Source organism: Halichoerus grypus, chromosome 6 (assembly GCF_964656455.1).
Source record: "Halichoerus grypus chromosome 6, mHalGry1.hap1.1, whole genome shotgun sequence".
Lineage (NCBI taxonomy): Eukaryota > Metazoa > Chordata > Mammalia > Carnivora > Phocidae > Halichoerus > Halichoerus grypus.
This window is the reverse complement of record NC_135717.1, coordinates 30,689,175-30,713,447: the sequence shown is the minus strand read 5'-3', so window position 1 is coordinate 30,713,447 and position 24,273 is coordinate 30,689,175. Positions and strand designations below refer to the sequence as shown.

General features: G+C 53.1%; 1 protein-coding gene across 1 annotated transcript in view; it reads left to right on the top strand.

The window, feature by feature from the left end:
- Positions 1 to 24,273, top strand: part of SNX29 (sorting nexin 29) — a 505,967-nt gene that overhangs the window by 443,948 nt on the left and 37,746 nt on the right. Inside the window, exon 20 of the mRNA XM_078074795.1 lies at positions 6,854 to 6,993. Within this exon, the coding sequence (XP_077930921.1) occupies positions 6,854 to 6,993 (140 nt within the window). The remainder of the gene's footprint in view (positions 1 to 6,853; positions 6,994 to 24,273) is intronic.

The window sequence follows — 24,273 nt, the reverse complement described above, 5'->3', positions numbered from 1 at the left end:
AATGATTCCCACCCTTCGGCTCGTCTGACCGAGAACTTGAGTGCGTTTGCTTCCCTTCCCAGGTTGGCAGCCTGGCCCACGCCACCTGCGCCTCTTGCCTGGGTGACTCCAGCGGCCTCCCCACTGATCCCCCTTCCTCTAGATCTGCCCTCCTCTCTCTCTTCCGGTCTCACCTTTGAAGGTACCCCCTCCCAGGGGCCTTCCTTCCCCGCCCAACCCTGGCCAGTCCGTCTGCCTTCCTCCTGTCCATCCCACACCCAGCTCTCCCACAGCGCTTCCCGTGATGTGTTCGTGTACCTGCTTCTTGTCCGCTTCCCCTACCAGCCTGGAAGCTTCTCAAGGGCAGGGGCCACATTTGTTAACCAGGGTACATTCAAAGCATGCTGCCTTGGACATAGGCAGGGCTGCAGCAAATCTCCAGGGAACGTGCCCCGTGGGAATCCGCAGAGTTAGCAGGAGGACCTCTGACAGCGCGTGGTGCAAATCTGGAAGTCCCTGGCTGTCGGCAACGAGGTTAAGTTCTCATTCAGCTCACACCCAGTGCAGGGGGGGGGGGGATGGCTTCCTGGTGAGTGGCTCTGCCATCTCCCCCTACGACCTCCACAGTCCCAGAGGAAGGGAAGAGAAGGGAGAGGGGAGGGTCGCAGGGTACTCGCCTTCTTCTGGCAAGGCCTGGACGTGGTTGGCTCATGTGGCATCTGCCAGGCCTGGCCCGTGGCTCCCACCTCACAAGGGTGCTGGGAAGTTTGTCTCCCTTGTTCCCTTGTTCCAGTCTGCTCAGAATTGGGCATGGGAGGGGATCTTGTAGCCAGAGGATCCTCCTGCTGGGCTCCCTGGGAGTCTAATCAGTGTTCCAGAATTCTCCAGCCAGGGACAGAGTGTCAGGTCAGCAGACTCTGGAGTAGCCGTCTCTAGACAGGGCCTGAGCCGCTCGCCGCTCCTGAAGCCAGACCTCTAATTTATTTTATAAAACACCATGATGTCCTTAGATGAGAATGAAAAGGAACTCGGGATTACAGAGTCACCTCTGCACACCGGCAGGCAGCTCACAGGAAGGGCGGCCCCGGGGAGATGGTGTCAGAACATGGGGGGTCGGGGGCCAAGCATTTGTTCTAGGAAGCACGGCTCATGGCCTGGTTTACAGTATTCCATTCTTCTTAAAATTGCTGTTCTTTTTTAAAGATTTTTATTTATTTGAAGAGAGAGCAAGCGGGAGCAGGGAGGGGAGCAGAGGGAGAGGGACAAGCAGACTCCCTGCTGAGCGCCGAGCCCGGCTCAATCTCCTGACCCCAAGATCATGACCTGAGCTTGAAATCACTAGTCGGATGCTCAGCCGACTGGGCCACCCAGGCGCCCCTTGACTGTTGCCATTCTTAACGTCATGGCGCCTTTATCTTCTTGAGGCTCAAAACAAAATGACCCTTTTCTGGAGGGAAGAAAATACTCCCATCCAGAGAGCCCTGAGTGTTCTTTTCTGCAGCAGGACTGACCCCCAGGACTATTAACGGCTCTAGATGCTGAGTGAGAGTAGCCTTGTGATAGGAATATCACAGAAACGACAGCAGGGCCACGGGCCACGGCCGCGAGGGCTCACAAGCAGCCCCCGGAGGAGTCTGGCAGGTTCTGTGAGCTAAGCTTCCATCCACTGTGGCCACTTCTTGCGCCACATTTAGGCTGCAGCCCCGGAGCCCAACAGTGAACTCAGAAATACCTCATGGCCCTTTGAGCGCTGACCCAACCCTGTGGGGCAGGCTCCGACAGGACACCGATCTCCTCCCGAGCGCCCCACTCCGAAGGACCAACTCCCTGTCCTTGTGCAGTTATTACCTGTCTTCAGCTTGCTGGCCAAGGCCGTGTGGAGGCCAGCCTCCTTTCCTCCATCCCACTCCCCACAGGGGTCTTTGTCCGCTCTCCTTGGACTTGGCCACAGCCTTCAAACCGTTCTGCCTGGTGGCCTGCCTTTCCTCCCCTGAATTCATCCCCTGTGTTTGTTCTTGTAGTCAGAGTTTATGGGGCTTCTCGTGATCTCCAGGCGCTGTGTTAGGCTCTGGTGATACGGGGGGAACAAGACAGGTAATGGACCTGCCTCCCTGGGACTTACGATCAACGAGGGGAGTGGGGGAACAAAAGGCACATGATGAGTCAGCAAGACCATTCCAGGCAGCCGTGAGGACCACGAAGAAGAGAGAACAGAGCAACATTAGCTAGTGTGTCCTGGAGGGCTTCTCGGAGGTGGTGGCCCAAGAGCAGACACCGAAATTGCGAGGTATTCCAGGCCAAGGGAACGGCTCTGGAAAGGCTAGAAGGCACCAAGAGAGAGTGTGTGTGACACGGGGAGAGAGTGGGGGCGGGGGGGGGGGGCAGATACGTTGACAGTGTTGGGTGGGTGCTAAAGGGGCATCAGGGAGACGTGAAGTGAGGTTGGCTGTGGCCACGTTGTGCAGCTCCCTGTGAGCCGTGCTGACAGTTTAGACATGCTTGCTGGTAGGTGGATAGAGTTCACAGGGAGCCATTGAACAATTCTGAGCTAGGACAGTGTCGTGACAGACTTTTGAAAGAGCTCTCTGTCGAAGGCAGCCTGCAGCCGATGTCCCCCAGAGCGGTCTTCCTAAATGCCTGTGAGATCACAGGTCTCCTACCTCCCTCCTCTGACCGGTTTCCTTCTCCGATGGTCTCCGAGGCTGTACATGGTCCACCCCGGCTGCCACTAGTCTACTCTCGCTCACATGGCTGAGCCCAGCTATGGGGTCTTTGTGCTTTGCATTTGCTCTTCTCTCTCCTTAGCAGGTCTGTTCCCCACCTGAGGGGACCCACCTAGACCCTCTGACTGACGTGTCTTTTCTCCAAGAGATGCTAAAGCAGTATTTTCAGGAGTGACTTCCTCTGACTGAAACCCTCTCTCCGTTCCTCTTGCAAACTTCTTCGAGCTTCCCTGAGCACCAGTGGATCACCGCTTCATAGCACTTACCCCTGCCTCGACATCCACCATCTGCCTGCCTGTTATCCCCCCTGTCCACATAGAAATGCCTTGAGGGAAAAGTCCTGGCGGAACATCTATGAATCATCATCTGTCGCAGCCTGGCAGATGATGTTCGTTACCAGGGGCTTAGCCTAGGTTATCACGAATGAGGTAGGCTCCATCCTTATCCCCATTTTATGGATGAGAAGCCTGAGGCTGCCCCCTGGTTTAGCCACCTGATGGTGGAGCTGGTAAATGGCAACACAGGTCGCTCTGCCTGCCTGAGGGAACGTCATCGGGTGCGATCATCCCACAGTGTGGTCTCTTGGCTGGTTTTATAGGGGCCCAAGAGGCCAGGCAGGGGATCGGACCAAGGCGGGGCGGACTGGGAGGGGTGGTGGCACTGTGCCTCCAGCTAATGAGAGCAAGATTGCTCAGTTTTCAAGGGAGGCCAGGAATCTGGATTTTGCAGAAATATCCTGTTTTTAATATTTTTAGGCCATACAAGCCTCCAGCAGCTTGTGGTGGTAAAAGTAGAGTCTTCTTCACCAGTAGGGTCAGAACCCGGCGGATCCCTGAGGGGGAGTCTGTTTTGGACAGTGTTGGCGTTCAGCCTACTGGAGTCACCAGCTTCCTTCTGGGATGGATGACAGCCCCTTTTTAAAAAATTGGAGAAGCAATAGACACATTTGAAAATGGAAATGTTTAAACGCGGCCTGCGTATGAGCTAACACCAGCAAATCAGCATTCATTTTGTTAGAGGTGCTAATGGTATTGTGGTTAAATAGGAAAGCGTTCTTCATGTTTTAGGAAGACATGCCGAAGCCCCCCGTGGTATGTCACGATGACTTTATATAATTTACTGTAAAAGACCTCAGCAGAAAGGTAGCAATGATGAAGCAAATACAGAAAAGGGCTATGACTTTATTAGGTAAAGGGTTATGGGGATTCCTGGTATGATTTGCTCTGCTTTTTGCCATATTTTGAAATTTCCATAATAAAGTAAAAATGAAATGACAAACAGAGGAAAAAATGCAGTCTTCCACAAAGAGTTCTGAGGTCTTCCCTGCCCCACTGTGATCTCTCTGGGGACTCGGGGTATCGGCACCTCCAGATCAGACTGAGACCTGAGGGAAGCGATGTCCTGGGCAGAGGTTGGCCGCTGGGCACCAAGGTGACACACGGCTTTCTTCTCTTCATATGGTCAGCAGCTTCTGCTGGTGCTGACCCCCGAGTGGAATTTCTCTGAACTGAATCCTGGTTTGGGGAAGCCTATGCTGTGGAAGGCTCGTAGCTTTTTCTTCTGATAAGTTGAAGAATGTCTTCTGGATGGAGGGCGGCTCCGACTCTGTACGGGTTGAAGACCCGGGACCCTGCTCATCTGCCTCCAGATTCTGAGCCCTCGGGCATGTTCCTTACCCATTCTCAGCTTCTGTTTCCAGCCTCAGACGGGTTGTAAGCATGCGAGGCAAGAAACGCGCTGAGCACAGAGCATGAATAAAGATTCCACAAATACCTTTGCTTATTCTGAATCGCTCTGGTAAAAATTGCCCACTTGTCAAAGTGAGATTGCTGCCATGTGGGGTCTTCTCAGGGGCTGGCTGGGTTTCCAGGCACCGGCCATCTGGAGGAATGAGTACATGCAGGGATTTGGGATTCTTCCAGGGTGATAACCTTTCTGCCACATCACTGCAGCCCCCGGGACCTGGGTGAGAGGAGGCTCTGAGACAAGTGAAAACGGGTGTTTTCGACCCCTGGGCGGCATCCTCCCCCTTCCCTTTTGCGTGTCCTCACCTTCCTGGGATCCGATCCCTGCAGGCAGCGTGAGGAGCCGTCTGCCGTCTCTGCGTGTTGCTCTAAGAGCATGCTGACTCTCCCTGCTGCAGAAAGGGGGAGACCTCTGCCAGCTCCCCTGGGGCTGATGGGCTCCTTTGTTGTCCCGCCACGGGCTCTCAGGCGGGCCTTGTGGGCTTTTGTGCCGCTGAGCACTCAGGCCTCATGAGCTCCATGCGGCGCTCACCTGGCACGTTAACAGCCTTCCCAGGGAGGAGCTTCTCCCTGCACAGTGATGCGGGACCACAGAGCGGCTGGCTCTAGCAGGGGACCCAGGACCTGCTGCTCTCCCCGCCCAGCGCGCCCCCTCCAGGCAGCGGGGACCCAAGCACCCCCCACCCCCCCGCCCCGCCCGGGCCGGCCGCGTTCAGTGCTCTCACCCTCCGGAGGAGGGTCGCGCTGAGACAGCAGCGGGGGTGGCTCTGGGCAAGACCTTGCTGGGACCTGGAAAGGGCCCGGGGCGGGGCTTGGCGGCAGCCGCAGCTCCATGACCCTTCCTCCGTCCTGGTGCTCCGGGAGGGCTGCCAGAGCAAACAGAGGATGCCCGGTGAAATTTGAATTTCAGATAAACGATGAATAATTTCTTAGTTCAAGTATGTCCCAATATTGTGTGGTATGTAGTTGAATACTGAGAAATTATTGAGTCATGAATTATTGAATATTGAGTTATGAATACTGAAAAATTATGCATTGTTTATCTGAAATTCAGCTATCACCCAGCATCCTGTAATTTTGTTTGCTAAATCGGGCAACACTTAAAGAATCTCCCTGCCGTGCTCAGGGCCTTGGCTTTGTGGGGACTCTAATCCTGATATCAGGGCAGGTTCTGGGCAGGTTCTTGAGTGCCTCTGAGCACAGCCGTGTTCAGCAGACTGTTGCCAAGCCCCTCCCAGGGACGGCTCTGTGCTGGTGGGGGCGGTGGGCAGGGGGGAGTGCCCTGCTCCATCTCTGGGACCTCATTCATGCACATGCGACCCAGACCCTCTCGGCACCGCCACTTCATCTGTCATGTGACATGAGTCAGAGTACGTCTCCTCTCGTGCTCTCGTGAGGATGGATGACCCCATTCCTCCTCCTGTCCTTTCTCTCCTCTTCCTTTGCTCACCCCATGTGGCTCTCAGAGTTTCCTGCCCTGCCCCCATGCTGGCCAGGGTGTCTTTGTGGTAAGCCAGGGCCCCCAGTGCAGATGTGAATGAGCAGGGCAGGCTCCAGAATCGGTGGGGCCCCTTATTTCAAAATTATTAAGGATATAGACCCGGGGACGGCAGATCATCACACAGGTCCGAGTTCTAGTGCCCTGCAGGCACACACGTGTGAGGCCGGCCCTGCTGCCGAGGGCCAGGCACACACGGGGGTGGAGTGGGGGGTGTGAGTGAGGAGGGTAAGGAGCACGGAGCCCTGGAGCGCGGAGGGCTGGAGAGACTGCATGGACCTGGGGGCCCGTGCCTGCCGCAGGAGCCCTGCTGCCCAGCCACAGCCTGGGGGGCCCTCTGCTGCCACGTAGCCTCGTGTTTTAAGAGGAGGTGCAATTTGTTTATCAATAAAACCTTTCTTAAATAGCGGTGACTGATTCATATTTTGGAAAATTCCCATGTTGGCAAATTAAGCATGGTCTCTAGAAGGCAGCATTTAGGGGGATGAATAATTACTTTGGCCTGTGTGGTCCCTGGGTCTGTTGGTGTGTCCCACACAGGCCTGTGACCTCCTCTAGTGACACAGTGTGAGCATTGGGCTCTTGGTTCACTCCCCATCAGCATACTTGGCTCCTTGTAGGTGCTGCATACATAATGGCCACAGTTGTAAGACTTCATTCATTCGTGGGAACACACCGTGGGTGGTTGTAGGGACCCGCTGTGCCTCTCTTAGTAAGAGTATCATGAGCGTCTTCCCTGTCCTTCAGTGGGATGGCCCATGTAAAGCCTAGACGCCATTTGCATGTGGCAGTTACTCAGTCCACTAGCTGTCTGTCTGGTGTGATGGATTGCTGTGTCTTCTATGGGCGGTTTTTGGATGGGCAAAGAGAGCACGCCTGAGCATCCCTGTGTGTGTATGTTTTTTCAGGATGCCAAGTTTGTGGAGGAGCGGAGGAAGCAGCTCCAGAATTACCTGCGCAGCGTCATGAACAAGGTCATCCAGGTGGCCCCCGAGTTCGCTGCCAGCCCCAAGAAGGAGACCCTCGTGCAGCTGATGCCCTTCTTTGTGTAAGTACGGTTCCTGTGGGCCCTCCGCCCAGCACTTCGTCCTTCCCCTCCCCCGAGGTTGGCCAGCGAAGTGTGTGTGTGTCCTTGCCGCGCTGGGGCCCAGGTGTTCCCGGAGCCATGAGCCGGGATGCTGCAGACCTCGGAAAGGGCTTCGAGACCGCGAGTCTGCAGATGAGCATGGTTGAGCTGAGGTTTGCAACTAAATGCAGGCCTTTGCAGTTTGTACTTCCTACTTTCTGATCAAAGGAGAGATTAATTTTCTCTGCAGCTCACAGAATGTTCCAGAACCAAATCGGTCCGTCACTGTTGCCTCAGTGGCTAATGGACGCAAGGAAACATTCTCAGACTCCCACTGCTACTGACTTAACTCGTATTAATATGAAAATAATTTAAGTGTGACCTAACTTAAAATTAGGTATAAATTTCTTGTTCTTATATGTCATAAAAGTGAAAACGAAAGCCGTTGGTTGACGTGTCAAGCACTTACAAGATCATTACCGTTCAGAATTGTCAACACAGTGGATGTCGCTGTTTTTCTGACACTGAGGCTTTGCTCACAATGGTACGCAGCACATGCTTTTTGCTTGCCCCGCGTGGTGCCCCTGTGTCTCCGTGCTGCCTCCGTGCCCCCTCTTCTCTGATCCCATTGCTGGGGAGCGTCTGTGCGGCACCTTGGGGCAGGTGGTCGTCACTTGGTGTCACTACTTGATCACTGATGAGTCCGCTCTGTGCTGTTAAGTCTGTTACTAGCCTGACCCATCTATACCCTGGAATTGGGACTGAGGTGATGGAGCAGACTTTGGTTTTTACTGAGCCTTCAGATGCTATAGAACATAATCATATAATTTCTAGAGTATTAGCATCATATGGACACGAGATGGAAAACCCCATATGGCAAACCTGTGGATCCCCAAAAACGAGATTGGGATTCGTTAGTTGAGAAGCACTGGTCTGGGTCTGTGTGATGGCTCAGGGTAAGTAAGAGTTGCTTTGTAGTCTAGCTCTCGAAAATGGCACGTAAGGGCTTGGGGGCCTGTCCTCATTACCAGTGATGCTCTAACTTCAGACCAGAAGCTTACCCTGCCTGTGTCCATAGGGGCGCCTTTGGGTCACATTTCCCAGCATTTCCGGGTTGAACTTCCAACCAGACAGACATCGGCCTGACTGCCCCTCTTACTGCTTGCAGCTTGCTTATGTTTTTCTCATTGTTTCAGGGCTTTTGTGAGAAGACAAAGCCTGTATTCTGCCTCAGGTAAAAGGCACCTTTTTTCCTGGATGCACCAGATGGGAAACTACATTTTTCTCTCATTTACTTGTGATGCTGGGGCCTTGGCTTCACTGTTTTGAAAGTGCTGTAATAGCTCACAAGGGGAATTTCCATTATTCTAAAGGCAGCCCCCTGGCTGGGGAAATTAACCTGTCACTGAGTCCTGTGAGTTTGGGCTAAATTTTCTGATGAAAACCGAGTTAGAGAGTCGGTCCTAAGACCCTGATGCAAAGCAAGGCTACCTGCCCGAATCTGAGAAGGAGGAAAGACTGTTCACAGCAAGCTGGTGTCCTTCCTGCCGGGTATGGGCAGCCCCAGCGTCTCTGGCTGAGTGTTTACCAAACATCAGCCTGCGGGACGGTGGAAATTGTACGTTCACTGAGCATCTCAGTGTGTGGGGTGAGCTCGGCTGTGCCGGTTGCCATTCATCAGAGCTGCGGGAGAAACCTTTTGTGCCTAATTAGCACAGAGAACATAGGGTTTGATGTCACGGGCTTTAAAAAATACAAAGAATTTCAGTAAGAGACTGTGGCAGATGACACAGTATTGACACCAGACTTCTGAGTAAACACTAATCTAGACTCCAGTTGGGATTAAGCCACTTTTCCCCTCTGGCTTTCCTCGCAGTCCACATTACGCTGCCCTGTCCTCTGTCTTTTCTGAGTGAGTTGGGATTCCAGGTCAGAGCTTGCAGATTGGTTCATTTTGGGGCAATGGAAGATGAACATTGGCCAAATGCGCCCATGCTGGTGAATCTCCATATGGTAATGTCCTCTTTGTGTGTGCCTGCAGAAAACAGTGTGCCTGGCCTTGTGCTCGAGAGCTCGCCCTAAGAAATTTCTAGTTGAAAAAAACTCTCTTGTCTAAGGAGATAAACCCCACAAAGCAGAATTATTCTTATAAATCTTGGCAGATTTCCTCAGCTCTTTCAAATGCCAATTTAGGATTCTAAAAACCCCTTTTAGCTACTGAACAGAAGTGAACTTGTGTAAGGATGGTGCCGCCTGCCTCGTTCCATTTATTGAGCACTTACTCTAGGCACTGGCTGAGTGTTTCCCCTGCTTGATCTCATCCAGTCTTCCTGAGAACCTATTAGGTGGAACCTTATAAACTTGCCAGTAACATGGCAATTTGATAAGCTTCCCCTCAAAAGTGCTGAGGAGAGTGAGGCCCAGAGAGGTTACCTGCTGACCCCAGGGTTACCCAGCCAGCGCATGGGGAGCCCAGGCTATTTGGCGCCATATCCCATGTTTCGGGACAAACCTGCAGCCTGTGGATTGAGCCGGCCCCTCTGACCTGTTTCATTTGACCAATACAGTGGGCTTGTGTTATTTGTCTGTTAGATGGTGTCAAAAAAAGAAAATCAGGTATCAGAATTGGTCATGTCCTGTTATGGGCTGAACACTTGTGTCCTCCCAAAATTCCTATGTTGAAACCCTAACCCCAATCTGATCGTATTTGAAAGTAGGGCTTTAGAGAGGTCATTAGGTTTAGAGGAAGTTATAAGGGTGACATGATGGGGTTAGTGCCCTTATAAGAAGAGGGGAAGAGGCACTAGAGTTCTCTCTCTCCCCCCTCCCCCCATGAGAGGACACAGTGAAAGGCAGCCATCTACAAGCCAGGAAGAGAACCTTCACCTGGAACACAATTTGCCCGCCCTTTGGTCTTAGACTTTTAGCCTCCAGAACAGTGAGAAATCACTGTGTGTTAGGGCAGCAGGGGCGGATGAATCCCCACCTCGGCCCCTCCCCCTCAGCCTCCCTTGGCTGCAGTGGAACAGTGCTGGCCTGCCCTCGCTGAGACCGCCTGCTCCCGTAGGCTTCTGGACTCCGAGCAGGCCTTTCCCGGCTGTTTTTCTCGTACACTCACTTGCGTTACCTGCCTGGCCCCCGCTAGAGGCTTGAGTTTGCAGTCCTGCCTCTTACCCACGCTCCATCTAGGCGGGATGGGGGACCGGACTCTCTGTTACTCACAATTCATTCCCCTCACACTCTGCTCCCACGCGTGTTCTACGAGGCTGGTCCGCTGCTGAACTTCTAAAGGTGGTCCTGTTCCATCTTGGGTGGGAGAGGGAAGGTGGGCAGGGGAATCGAAGCAAGTGGGTAGAATTTGCTCATTTTCCTTCATCAGTCTTCCTTAAAACCTTCAGGCTTGTGCAGCCTAGAGTCCAGTATCCAACAGGACCTGCTTTTGCACGTATGTTTCTGTGTTGTTTTTTCACTTTAATGTGTCCGGATTTCACTGTGTTCTGCAAGGGGCATCATGACTTCCAAGTATTCTGCCATCTGCCCAAATTTGAGAGTCGAAGAATCAGCTGAATTCACTCTCCAAATCTCTCCGCCTCCCGTTGTCTTCCTTGCCATGCCAGCGACAGTCTGAATTAGAAAGCAGGACGGTAGAAAGCAGGCCATTTCTTTTCTATTTTGAACTCTGTGTATCAGGTGGAGACCAGAGTCTGCCCCCAGAATGGTGGGCAGATGAAGAGCGGCCCCCAATAGCCGCCTCCTTCGGAGCCCCATGTTGTTTGCGTCCTCCCGGCATTCCAGGGAAAGGTGGGCGCCAAGACGTGGTGTGTGGCAGATGTTACCCCAGACACTGGGGGGGGATGTCAGGTGCTCTTTTGAAAGCCTGTTAATGAGGGAGGCTTGGAATCCAAGAATTCATTCCGCGGAACTGGACCACAAATTGGTGAAGGCTTAAATGATTTGTTGTGCTGTCATTTAGCACATTATTAAAATGTTTTCTGCAGAGTAATTCATCCTTGGGAAATATGTCATGTTCTGCTGTTCCTGAAGGGGACAGGAAAAGTTGCTGGGGGCGGAGGCTGGGGTCATGTAGGTCACAGCACAAATTCCCAACTGAATTTTCAGCAGAAAATGTGGTCAATGTTTGCCCCCCCCCCCCATCTGCTGCTGTTTACACTCCTAATGCTGTTGGATGTATTTCTTGCTGAGCTTCGAGCTGCTATGTTCTCCCATTCAGCAGGGGTTTAGCTCAGGGAGGAAATGCCCCAGTCCTGCGCCACCAGGGAGACCCTGGGTCCCCGGTTGAGAGCTTTGACTTTGCAAGTTGAGCATGCCCCAGTTTGGCACCTTCCCAAATACCTGGTCTTGCATCTCCCCTTGGCTGGCTTCGCTGATTTACATCAGCTACTGGGCCCTGAAAGGCAGAGGAGTTTGAGATCCCCGGTAGCCAAATAGAAAGGGCGGGGAGTTTGGAGTCCGTGATAGTCCCCAGCTCTACCACGGAGGAGGATGGTGACCTCGGGCAAGGATTTGACCTCTGTGTCTTGTGTCCTAAAGGGTAAAACAGGAAGAGTCGTACCAGGGCCGCTGACCTGTTGGGCTATTCAGTGAGGGCACGTGAGAGAACCCGCACAGTGTCTGCTCTGTGATGGCTGCTAATCATGAGACTCACGAGAAAGAGGAGGAGAGAATCCTCGTAAAATCCCCATGGACATTTCTCTATTTGTCTCTTCATGCAGCCATATGTCCATCTATCCCTACAAGTAAAAAACTGGAGGCCCAGAAAATGTAAGTGATTTGCCCACAGTCCATCTGAATTATTCCTAAGGCCAGCCTCTCTGTCCCTCCTTCCCCTACTGGGGATCTCCCGCTCCAGTGACTTAGGGCCTGCCCTGGGGAAACCGGGTGCGGCAGCTGAGCTCTGGATCTTCAGGGAGCGGGAGAGGTCAGCCTGGGTCCAAGTTGCAGTGCCCTTCTGTAGGGGTCAGGCCTCTCCCCCAGGAAAGCACCCCATCGCTTGGGAGCTCATTGCCAGGGGCCTCTGCCCTGGGGGACCTGCTGCCCTGTTGCTCTCCTGGAGAGGCGATGGTTCAGTGCCATCTGATCCCCCCCCCAGCCCAGCCAGGTTCCTTCCAGGGCTCCTGCCAAGGGATGTGGAGGAAGTGCTCGCCCCAGGGTGCTGGCCCTCCAGAGCCTCAGGGCTCTGGCCCCAGGGGACGGGAATGAGTCCCTCCGTTTGAAACTGACAGGGGCACCAGCTCCTCTTCTCTGATACTCAGGTAACCTCCGTGTCCCCCAGGCATCCCACCATGCAGTAATCGTGTTCCACCTCTGCCATCTCTTTCTGCTTGGTGGGGAGTGGGGCGAGGTCAGGTTCACAGAGGAAGCAGAAAAGGGAGGAGGAAGAGGATGGTACAGCTTTAACGAGTTCCAGAGAAAATGGGGGACTCTGGAACACCTCCAGAACAGACACTCTGCTGGGTGGACACATGGAATGGCCCTGTCGAAGGAGCCTGCATTCAGCAAACATTTTCATATGGTCACTGAAACAGAGCACCTACTAAGTACTCAGCAAGCGCTGGGGTTATTAGTAGAGAGCAAAACAGAAAAAAAGATTAAAAAAAAGAAAACACCTCTGCTTTTATGGAGTAAGGGAGTTGAAAAACAGACAAACATATAGGCTGTCAAGTAATAAGGTCTTTGAAGACAGTTAATGCAGAGTCAGAACCTAGATTTGCACAGTGACGTTTTCCATCAGATGATCAGGACCTCAGGGGCCTCTCTGAGGGAAGAGCTTACAAATTTCCGGGGGAAGGGTGTGCAGTTAGAGGGAAGTACAAAGGCCCTGGGGCAGATTAAGGCCAGAGTGGCCAGAACAGAGAGAGCAAGGGAATGAGGCTGGAGAGCTCAATAGAGCCAGACCGTATGGGGCCTTGGAGGCCCTAACAGTGACTTTGAGCTTTATTCTCAGTGAGTTGGGAAGCCACTGAAGGGTTTAGAGCAGGGGTGCAATAATGACCTGGTTTGCATTTTTAAAATTTCACTCTAGATGCGGGAGAGAGAATAAAATTGGAGAGGGGTAGGTGGCGAGGCTTTCATAGGGTCTGGGTGGGAAGAGTTGGTGTCTTGGCCAAGGTGATGAGAAGGGCAGGTGAGGAGTGAATGGACCCCGGTGTGTTTGAGGACGGCTGTCAGGTATGAGAGTCCTGGATGACACGCCCAGCATCCTGCCAGGCCAGGCAGGTGGAGAGATGCCCCAAGTCTACTCCGTGTAGACCATCTCTGTATTCAAGTCAACACACGTTTATTGAGTGCCTCCTCTGTATAGGCCCCTGGGCTAGCAGAGAGGTTGGCAGGGGTATTAGACAGATGACTAAGACATGGACCTGGTCTCGGGGGCATGTACGGGGCATGATATTACCAGGCCACGTGTCTTTCATTCGTTCATTCAATAGGAGCTTGCAGCGTGCCTCATCATGTGTCACGCTGCCCGGTTTGTATCCCAGCTCTGCCACTGATGGGCTGTGTGGTCTTGAGCAAGTCACAAGCTCTCCCGGGCCTCAGTGTCGTCATCTGTACAATGGAGGTATTCGTAGCTCCACCTCGTGGGGGGGGCCTGAGGGCGCCATGAGCGCGTATGTGTCAGGCCCTTAGAACAGCGCCTGGCGCATAGTAAGCATGTACTTGTGGAACTATTTTTACCAGCAGAAAGGAAGCACGGGGGAAGGAGAGTCTGGGGAGCAGACGTTTTGGAGGAAGTGATAAACTTAAGATATTAAAAAAAAAATGAAAAGCTACAGAAAGATAAGAGATTAAGAAGTAAACGTCACTCGACTGAGTATTATGCAGACCACCCCTCCCTCCCGTGATCAGCATCAAGCTGCTTTTGTAATCTTGTAGAAATTGCTAATACTTATGTAAGTCGGAGCCAGATTCTACGCAGCGTTCTGTAGTTTGCCTTTTTCATTGACTAAAGCTGGCTCATTCCTGGCGAAAGCCACATAGTATCCACTGTAGGGCCTGTTTGATAATTTATTCCGCCCTTGCTCTCTTGGAACATTTCAGAGGTTTCCAGACTTTTCTTCCTCCAACAGTGTTGTTGGGAATGTTGCAGTAGGTATACATTCAGCACAGAGGTCTGTAGGATTGATTTTTAGAAGCCATTCTGGCTCAGAGGGCAGGTGCATTTAAAAATTTTGACAGATGTCGCTAAACCCCATCCTCATGCCACTTTGATATGCAGAATTTTGATAGGCGCAGAAGGGGAAGAGGTTCTTTTCGCTGTACCTAGAGAACAGGGGGTTGGCTCCTGCAGTCAGGATGCCCCGGAAAGCAAGCCTGGGACCTGGGGTGGAAGGTCTCGAGGGAGTTTCTTTCCGGGTTTCTGGAAGAGGTGCCCGTGCAGGCCTTTGGGCTCAGGTCTGTGCTTTTGGAAGACCATGCCAGCAGCTGGGGTGGCAGGGAGTGGAGCAGTGAGGGACGGCAGGGTGCTTTCATGGTAACCCAGAGAAACAGTGGGGCCTGGACCGGATGATGACCAGTGTTTGAGGATGAATGTCCAGGCAAATGATGTGGCCAAGGGGACAGAAGAGAAGCCCATGTGGGAGCAGATGAGGGGAAAACCAGGTGCTGGGTTCAGAAGCTGGTCTCTATGGGGTCCTGAAGGTGAGTTGGGAGCCAGGTAAGAGGGAGGGATGAGTGTCTCCAAGGATTGCACTTGCTGAGCCTCGCATCAACTGGAAACTCCTTCCTGGCATCTCTCAGGAAACCTGCATATTCACATCTCAAGAAAAATCCATCAAGAAATCGGGAGAAAGCATTGCAGTTCTCTTCTGGAAATTTCAAGTGCCGTAATCAACATCGCGTGTGAAGGAATCCACAGTGAGGAGGCGACAGAAAACCAGGAAGGGCTGACACACGCAGGTGGTGAAGGTCGACATTTCCAGGAACCAAGGCAGGAACTGGTAGGAGAGAGATGGTCACGATTGAATTAGTCAGGCTTGCTTTTAGCTGCCGCCACCTTTTAAGTGTGTGTCCATGGCTCTGTGTGCTGCAAACAATGAGTCATTCTTGCAAATAAAATAAATACTAATAACCTTATGTGCACAGTATACTTGATGTGAATGGTCTTCTCAGAAGTAAGTTTTGGAAGCACAGTGAGAGATTTCGACCCCCAGTCCTGTGTGGTGCTGCCGACCTTGGTGGGGGCATCGGCGGGCCGTGTTCTTATGGGAATGGTATCCAGTAGTGCGCACTGGTGGGGTCCAGCGTCGGGGTGTTCACGCGAGGCTGCAGTTCTTTATAAAAACCACCAAACTTCCCGTGTCTTATTTAGGGAAGCAATCTTTTTAGATTTCCAAAGTAATAAACAGCACAGAGAATGTCAGGAATGTTTGAGGAACAAGCTGTGATTTGGGAAATTGCCAAGAATGCCCAGGAATCTTCTTTTCTGGCTCTCAAACCCTAGAGAGTCCTCTCCTGCAGGAATTGGGGAATCCTCCTTGGGAGACAGTCTCCTGACACAAACTTGGCACTGGTCACCACAGACGTGGAGAAGGGTGCCCAGCGAAGCAGGAGAGGAGAGGCGGTGACAGCGAGGGATGGACGTGGAGGACGGGGCAGACCCTGTGGGGCCAGCAAAGCAGCAGGAGAGGGAGGCACAAAGCTGGGTCAGGGTCATGTTGCCCAGAGAAGCCTCCCTCCGCATGCGGGAGCTGCAAAATGAGCCCCGAGTCCCAGAGCAGGAAGGATAGCAAGCTGTCCTCTTCGTTGGCTGCCAAGTTGGCCACGGACCCACGGAGCAGGTGGTGCGGCACAGCTGGGGTGGCATCCCCGTCACCCTCGCCGGGGAGAGTGGGGCGAACGCGCCTTCCAGGACAGCAAAGGGGAAGCGGCACCTGCCTCCGCCCAGCCTGCCTGTCGTGCCTCCGGGTGGGGCTGGGGTCCAGCTCCACAGCCTGTGGGGAGACGCGGCACCTCCGACAGGCCTCTCTCTGCGGAGGCTGGGCTCTGGAACTGGCGGCGGTCTGGGGCTGAGGAGGGCCCTTTGCGGTGGTCCCGCACAAGGGGGCAGTTGCTTCTGATGCAGAGCACTTCACATGTAGATCACAGCTTCCGCCTGGAAATTCAGTGACGGGCGCCCCTCTTCAGGAGCCATGCCCTTTGCTGCTGGAATAACCTACGTAGAGGCCACTGGGGTTCGCGGAATCTTTGGCCCCTTTTCTGCTGCATCCCAACAAAGCACCAGTGCAGTGGGGGCAAAGCACTAACGTGCCCCCCACCCGAAGTTCACAGGGGACCCCGAGCAGGCTTGTATGGAGGAGAAAGTCTTTCCCACCACAGCCTTTGTCACTGTTTTCACCTCCACACCTGCCCCGTCATTATTCCCCAGGTGTGTTGTTTGGGGGTAGAGGCAGAGTGCCACTGGGACGGACACCCTTAGTGGGTGGGCGGCCCCTTCCTGACTTGTTTCTGTGATCTCTCAGCATCTTGCTGCTTATTCTTTTTTTTTTTTGTATTTTATTTTAATTTATTTTAAGCATCTTGCTTCTTGATGGCACCTTCCCCCCAACCGGAGAGCAGGAGAACGAACGTCCCCAAGTTTACCCCTACCGACTGGGGGATGGTGGCAAATTCAGATGCCTTAGGTCCACGCAGGTCACTTAAGTGAGAACGCCCTTGAGGTGTGACCTCAAGGGAGGGGTGTGGGTCCCCTCTGAGAAGGTCAGCCGCTGCTCTCCCTGGGCGGTTATTAGTATGTGGATCTGCAGGTGGCCAGATCTTCGAATTCTCCAGAGGGCAAAATCCCTTCTCTCAGTATAAAATCTGATTTTAGAATTAGCTGTCAACTAATTTGGGTGGGGGCTGCGTACAGCCCGTTTATCAAAAGGCTTCCAGGGCCAACAGGACCTGCGTTAGACGAAGCTGTTGAGCACAGGAAGAGACGCAGGGTGGAAGGAGGCGGTCACCCCTTTGATCCCAGGGGACGATGATGACCACATACTGACCAGGGTCGCTCGACAGCCAGCTCTCAGGACACGGCAGCCCCCGCCGTCCTGACGGAGGTCCCCTCGGTGACACAGTGCACAGGCGGGAGGTGCCTGCTCAGCATCCAGGTGCAGCCCGTCAGCCCCGCCCTCTCCCTGTGTGGCAGGTTCTGGACCCCCAGGGAGGGCTCTGCGACCGGCCGTGTGTCCGACTCTGGCGGGCAGCCCGCCTGCCTGAGTCGTCCCCCTCTTCTCTTTGGCAGTTCTTTCTGCTTCTCGTCGTCGCTGCGAGCCTCTCGGGCAGGGCCTGTTGACCTGTAGAAAACGAACACAGCCAGTCATGATGGGGTTTTCTTTCTAGAAGCTCACCAAGAACGGAGGGTCCCGGGAGGGCAGTTGGGTCTTTTCCGGGGAATTGGTCACAGGTTATGAGGGTTGAAAAGGAAGTCTGATATTTTCACCTGCTAAGTTCAAGAAACAGCTCTTGGTCACAAGTAAAACTTGCCTCAAGGGGTTTCACGCAGAGTAGTCGGGGTTGGCCCCTCTCTTGTTTCTGTTGGTGTCACTAGGTTTGCTAGGTTTCCGCTGCTCGGTGCCCTGCCCTCCTGAGCCCTGCTGGGTTTCCTTGTGCCCTGGGCCCCAGGGTTCTCAGCTGGGGCTTCTGTGCCTCCCAACCCTAGGGACAATGAAGGGAGACATTTTGGGCTGTCACAAGGCGGGGGGGCATGCTACTAGAATCTCGTGGGGTACAGGTCAGGGGTGCTGCTAAACCTGCTAGAGCGCGCAGGACAGCCCCTCGCAACAGAGAGTGTCCTGGCCCCCGGTGTGAGGAGCACCAACACTGCGGGCCCTGATCCCGCTCGAGAAGCTGCTCTGTCGTTGGCTCTTAGAAAACCCGCGGCAAAGCTCTGTGGCTCCCCGGCCAAGAAGAAAGCAGGCGTGAGGCCAGGAGGTTTTCTGACATTAAGTGCTCTCATGTCCCCTCTGCCGTTGGCGTTCCTGCGCCCTCCTGTCAGACAGGGAGACTGAGCCCCCACCCGTGACGGGACCCGACCATGGTCTCGCAGCTGGGACATGAGCTGGGTTCACGTGGCTCTGCGGTCTCTACTCCTGGTCACCATTAGGTCACAATGAAGCATATAATACGGTCATCAATCTCTTCATGACCGGTGATTTCCGAGTTCCCCACTATGGGTCCTAGTGTCCCCAGGAAGGGCAGCCTGGGCTCTGTCACCCCCGCCTCCCCTCCGGAGGGTGTGTGGTGTGGGCTCCAGGCCCTGGCTTTAAACCAGCTCCCGCTGTGGTCACATGGCACGCATCTGTGACAGGGCCCCTGGGGGGTGCTGCCCCAGGTCCTACCCATCTCCCCCTCTTTGGGGTTAACTCCCCACGTAAATGTTGCAGAAAGGCCTGGAGATGGGTCCCAGAGGGGTTAAAGCACTAAGGAGGGCTCCAACCCAGGTGAGAAAAGCAGTCTTAGCTACCTGACCACCACCCACTTCCCAGCCATCTCCTTCCTCCCTGGGCTGCTCGTGGGCCACGGCCCCTTCCTGTCCTTCATCAATCTAATGTACCCGGGGTGTTCACCTGGACTGGAAAGGAGAACCTACGTCCTGCTTCGGCCCCAGAAACACTGTCCTCTGAGCACACAATCAGCTGGCTTAGCAAGCCTCACTCAGAAGAGAAGACAGCTCATGGATGGAGGAAAAACAGAATTCCTTGTTTCAGTTGCTCTTTTTCACACAAGAGACCTTGCTGTGGTAGCGTCGTGTTTTTCTCACTAGCTCGTTCTGGGAAGGCAGGTTGAGAAATTACTAATGCAACAGGAAACAAGGCATTCTGTTGGAGTTTGGGATGCAGCTTGTTTTAGGATTTTCACATTGAAGGTAGGCGCAGAGTGGCATCGTCGTTAGGAGAAAGGGCTGCAGTCCCACAGGCCTAGAGGCCCGGCCACTTACCAGTTCAGTGATCTTGCATTAGACGTTTTAAGGAGTCTGTGCCTCGAGTTCCCCATCTGTAAAATGGGACTGACAGTGGGTCCTCCTTCCGAGGGCTGATTCAGAGAGATGACAAGACAGGGCTGAAGCACTGAACGCCGGGTGCATGGTAAGCACTCGGCTGTGGCTACTGGAAAACTCATCGCTGCATCAGCTGTTGGCGGAGTCTACACAGCTCATGTGCGCAGACCTTGGAGCTCCGGGGCTTTCAGAGGAACACCCAGCAAGCACATTCACTGAGGATGTGGGGGGGACAGGAGTCTTCATGAGTCTTGCCGCCACAGTCACTCCCTTTCTTTCCGGGTATCAGTCAAGTTGATCTGGGAGGCTGAGGCTCTGTGTTCCTGTCAGCGTGAAGTTGGCGTCCCTGTGACCAGGCTGCCGGGTGCTGTGTTACCCCAGTACAGCAGACCTTCTTTTCACTCCGGTAAACTGTTGTGTTTGATGGATGGTCAGATTTACTTATAATGGATAAGCCCACGCTCACAGGATGAACAACCGCAGTGTGGTACCTCACTGAAAGAGCAAGACCTTGGGTCACATGTCACAGGTCACAAGACCTGTACCACCTAGTGGGCTTGTGCCCTTGACCGCTCTGTGCCTCAGTTTCCCCATCTGTAAAACGGGCCAGTAGCACGGGCCTCGTGGGTTTGGCAAGAGGATGCCATGCAGTGTCACCCAGTAGGAGCTTCTCCAAGGGGACTTATTTTAGCTCTGGTCGCATTTCACTTAATCCTTTGTTCAGACTCTCACTTCAGTCCCAAAATGATTTCAGTTGGCAGCTTAGATAGTATTACAGTTGCCTGTCCTACTTCCTGTCTTTTATTTTTAAACATTGGAGCATCTGAAAATTCGGTGTGGAGCCAGGGAAGCAGATTAGGTTATTTTGGGCACAGTAACCTCCATCCTATTTTAGGGTGAGTAAAGAAATAACAAGTAATAAAAGTTCTCTGACACCGAGGAGGTGAGACTGCAGCCCACAGGAAGTTGGCGGCTCTCTGCCCCCCTCCCCAGTTGTCCTGTCGCACAAAGTGTGGTCCATCTGCTGTCACTGTCTTCTCAGTGGGCCAGCGCACCGCACTCCCGCCCGCACTGGTTAGCTGAGATCTGTGGGGATAACTGGGAATGGAGACTGTGGGGTGAGGTGTCCGGTATAGACTGCCACGTCAGTACTGGGCGGCAAGCCCCCACGGTCCCCTGGCGGCACTCAGTAATCACGGCGGCCCGGGCCATGGACGAGGAGGCCAGCTTCCGCGTCTGGGCATCCGCTGGCTGGTGGCTGGTCCAGGATGGCCTTGCCTGGGAATAACGGGGCAGCAGGGGCCGGGGAGGTTGCCAGGGTGTGTGCGGCAGAGCGAGAACAGGGAAAGCCCAGCCCCCGTAGCACATTCCAAGACCTGACTGCGTCCTGTCTGCTAACCTCCCGTCCGCCTTGGCGTTCCCCATGTGGAGGCCAGGGTCAGAGCAGGAAGGGCCCGCAGAGTCGCAGGGCTAAGGACAAGGCAGAGAGTGGTGGATAATCGGGGCCATTTTTGCAACTAGCACAGACAAGTAACTTGTTCTAGGTAGGAGGTGGAAGTGCGTGAGCAGGGGAGTGGGGTGGGGGTCCAGGTCGCACCTGTGAGATTATAGGGCAAAGGGTAGGAGGCCAGGGATGATCTCCCCGGCCGTCCATGAACCAGTAGGGGGCTCACTCCACTGTACTCCAGGGAGGGCCACGTTAGGACCTTTAATGTTCTGACTAGAGTCCTGCTTGCCTTGACTTTGCAATAAAACAAACAAACCATAAACCCTCTTTTTAAAATTAGCATACAGTAAAAGTACCTTTTTTTTGTTTGGAGTCGAGGTCTGTGAATTTTCATGCATGTGTAGATTTGAGCTCCCAGCACTGTCATATTGAGGATATAGACAGTTGCATCACCCCAAAACTCTCCCTCGTGCTGTCCCTTCATGGTCACACGCTCTCCCTAGCCCTAAGCCCTGGCGACCGCCGCTCTCTTCTCCATCACTACGGCTGTGTCTTTTCGAGAATGTCCTCCACGTGGACTCACACAGTAACCTCTGGAGACTGGCTTCTTTCACTCCTCGCCATTCCTTTGAGATTCGTGCAAGTTGGGCGTAGCAGCGTGAGGGGCATTCATTCCATTACGCGGGCATGCCGCACGTGATCCCCTCACGAGACGTGTGCGTTAGTCCCAGCTGCTGACAGTTTCGAGCTAATGTAAACATGCGTGTGCTTTTTATGTGGACTACAGCTCTCATTTCTTTGGGGTAAATACCGAAGAGGGGGACAGCTGGCTCCGTCAGTGTAAGAAACCAGCAGCCTGGGTTCCCGGGCGGCTGAGAGTTTCAGGTGCTCCTGTCGTAGTGTTCATCTCGGCCATTCTAAAGGGTGTGTAGGTCTTACCGTGGTCTCAGCGGGCATCTCCCTACCGGCCAGTGATAGCGAGCATCTTTTCATGTGCGACTCTTGCTTCAGTATCTTTTCTCTGGGGAAGGTCTCTTCAAGTCTTGGGCCCATTTTTAAAAATTAGGTGTTTTGGGTTTTTTTTTCTGTTAAGTTTTGATGGTTCTTAATATATTCTGTGTAAACCGCTGGTAATTTGTACATAATGCCTCCCAGTCTGTAGCTTGTCTTTTCATACTTCTCAACAGGGTCTTGTGTATAACAAATCTTTTTAATTTTGATGAAATCCAGCTTCTCAGTTTCTTCCATTATGCTTTTGGTGTCCTAAGAACTCTTTGCCTAAACCAGGGTCACAAAGATTCTTCTCTTAGGTTTCCTTCTCAAAGTTTTATAATTTTACATTTAGATCTGTGATTTATTTTGAGTTAACTTTGCGGTCAAGGTTAACAGACTCCCCGCGGCCGCTCCTGTGTCCAGAGCCGAGGGGAGGGGACACAGAGAGGAAAGAGCACCGGGCGTTTACCCCATGGTCTTGGGACCACACAGCTCTTCTTAGGCGAGAGGTAGATTCCCCCCTGTGTGAGCTTCCCGTGTCTGCTGGAACTAATGACTGCAAACCCACAGATCTGCCCTCTTGCAGTCCTGGAGGCCAGAAGTCCCAAGATCAGCCTCAGGACACTCAAGTCAAGGTGTCTGCAGGGCTGGCTCCTCCCCGGGGCTGCTGGGCAGAATCAGTTTCCTCGCCCCTTCCAGCTTCTGGAGCTGTCAGATTGAGGCCCCTCCTTGCACCACTTCTGTTATCTGCTCTGTGACTCTGCCCTCTTGCCTCCCTCTTACAAGGACCCTTGTGACCACTGTGGGCCTCTCCGGAAAATCTGGGATCATCTCCTCATCCCAAATATCGAAATGAATCCCATGTGCAAAGTCCTTCTTGTCCTATGAGTCACAGGGATTAGCACATGGACATCTTTGGGGAGCAGTTTTTCCTCTTACCACAGCCTCTCTTGGACTCCTGGGTGCTGAGGACGGCTGCAGACTGAGGCACGAGAGACCAGAGAGGAGAGAGAGAGAGACCCGCTCCCCTTCCCCCACCGCTGTACCCACCATCCGTGCCGCTTTCCTGCTCTTTGGCCAGAACCAGAGAGCTCTCCTGGAGCCCTGTCCATGTGTCCCTCCCGCCCATTTCTGGGTGTGAGGCTGTCTTGACTCCAGGCCAGAGGGTCCTAGAGGGAACAGTGGTAAACTCACTATGGTTTTGATGGTGCATCAAATTCTGATTTTCTTCCCCAATCCCCCACTTCCTTCCTTTCCAGAGCCGCTTAGTAGCTGCCTCATGCATTCTCCACATGTGGCAGCGCTGCATTTAATGGTGTTCAGGCCTTCTTACTCAGATCTGGAATCCCTTCTTTCGTGTTTTCCACCCCAAAGTATTACGGAAGAGTGGTGCATGCAGAGAAGGGATATGCTATGTGAAGAGGTATTATGTCAGGGCGTGAAGGCTCAGGAACGGGTATCGCTAGTCATGATGGTCAGCATTTATTGAGCACTTTCTGTCTGCTATTAATTCTTATTATTCTCCCTAAGAGAGTAGTTGCTGTGTTTAGGCACATTTTAGATTAAGAAACTGAGGCTTGGAGAGGCTAATGAACTTGGCTGGGGCCCCATACTTAGTGAGTGATGGTGCCCGGTTCTTAGACCCAGATCATGTGACTCAGGGAGGGGGCAGGCCGTAACCACAAAGTCTTACAGTTTTTAACCCCCCTCCTGAGTGCAGACCTTGGCTACGTCTCTGGATTCACTGAGTCTCCTTTGGCTCCTGACACCCCATTACCACTGGCATCAGATGGGAATGTGCGTCCCTGTCTTGATTCCTGTCACCACACGCGCTTCCTTCCATAGTGGAAGCCAGGGCCTTGTGCTGACTTGATGTGTGGACGTGTGTTTCTCGCTCCTTTGAATGTGAATGTCCAGGAGGCAGGAACCCTGCGTCTTCCCCTTTGGTCCCTCCGTGAAGCACAGTGCTGGGAAATAATGAATGCCCAGTGAACACTTACTATACTGAACCACAGCCATTTTCCATGGATTCCTCACGACAGGGAACGCCCCTGACAGGATGTTTTTTGATCCATTTAAAGAGACATGGCTTGTCTGAAAAATATTTACAATTCCACTTTGGTTTTTTTCCTTTTATTTTTTTTTTCTTTAATTAGTAAAGCATAGTAAAGATAGACCTAATCACCCGTTAGCTCCAGTCCTGCAATACTGTCTCCTCCCAGACCGTTCCCTAACCTAAACCCCCATTTTAGATTCATCTGCGTCACCTGGGGCTCCTTCTAAGTGTGTCAGGCCTTTTCCCTAGCATTTTACACATGGAGCTCATTGAATCAGCATGTCTGAGAGAGGTGGGACGTGTCTGTGTTCCCACTTCCTAGAGGAGAACTTTGGGCCTAGACGGAGGGAAGGACTTGCCCAAGATGGCACAGTCGGGTCTCATAGCTGGCATTTGAACGCAGGCCTGAGCCCTACACTCCAGCCGTTGGAAGCATGTTGTTGGGAGGACAGCCTTCAAGCTCAGACAGGTCTTGGTCCCAGGTTTCTTTGGCTAAAATCCATGTTTGTAAGCACGCTACTGTTCCTGCTCCTTTAGTAGAAAGTAAGTTAGTAGCTAAATGGCAAAATGGGGTAAAGGCATCTAGTAAGCTGTCAGGGCCCCTGAAAGCACGCAGAGTGCTACCCGTCTGAGTCTCTAAAGGTCTCAGAAGATCGTGTGTCACGAGGGACTCTGGTTTGCAGAATCTCTACAAATGAGCTTAAGCTGAAAGTATTTATTAGTTCCCGTAACTACAAAGACAGGGGAGAGTGGTCATCTGTGGAGGCT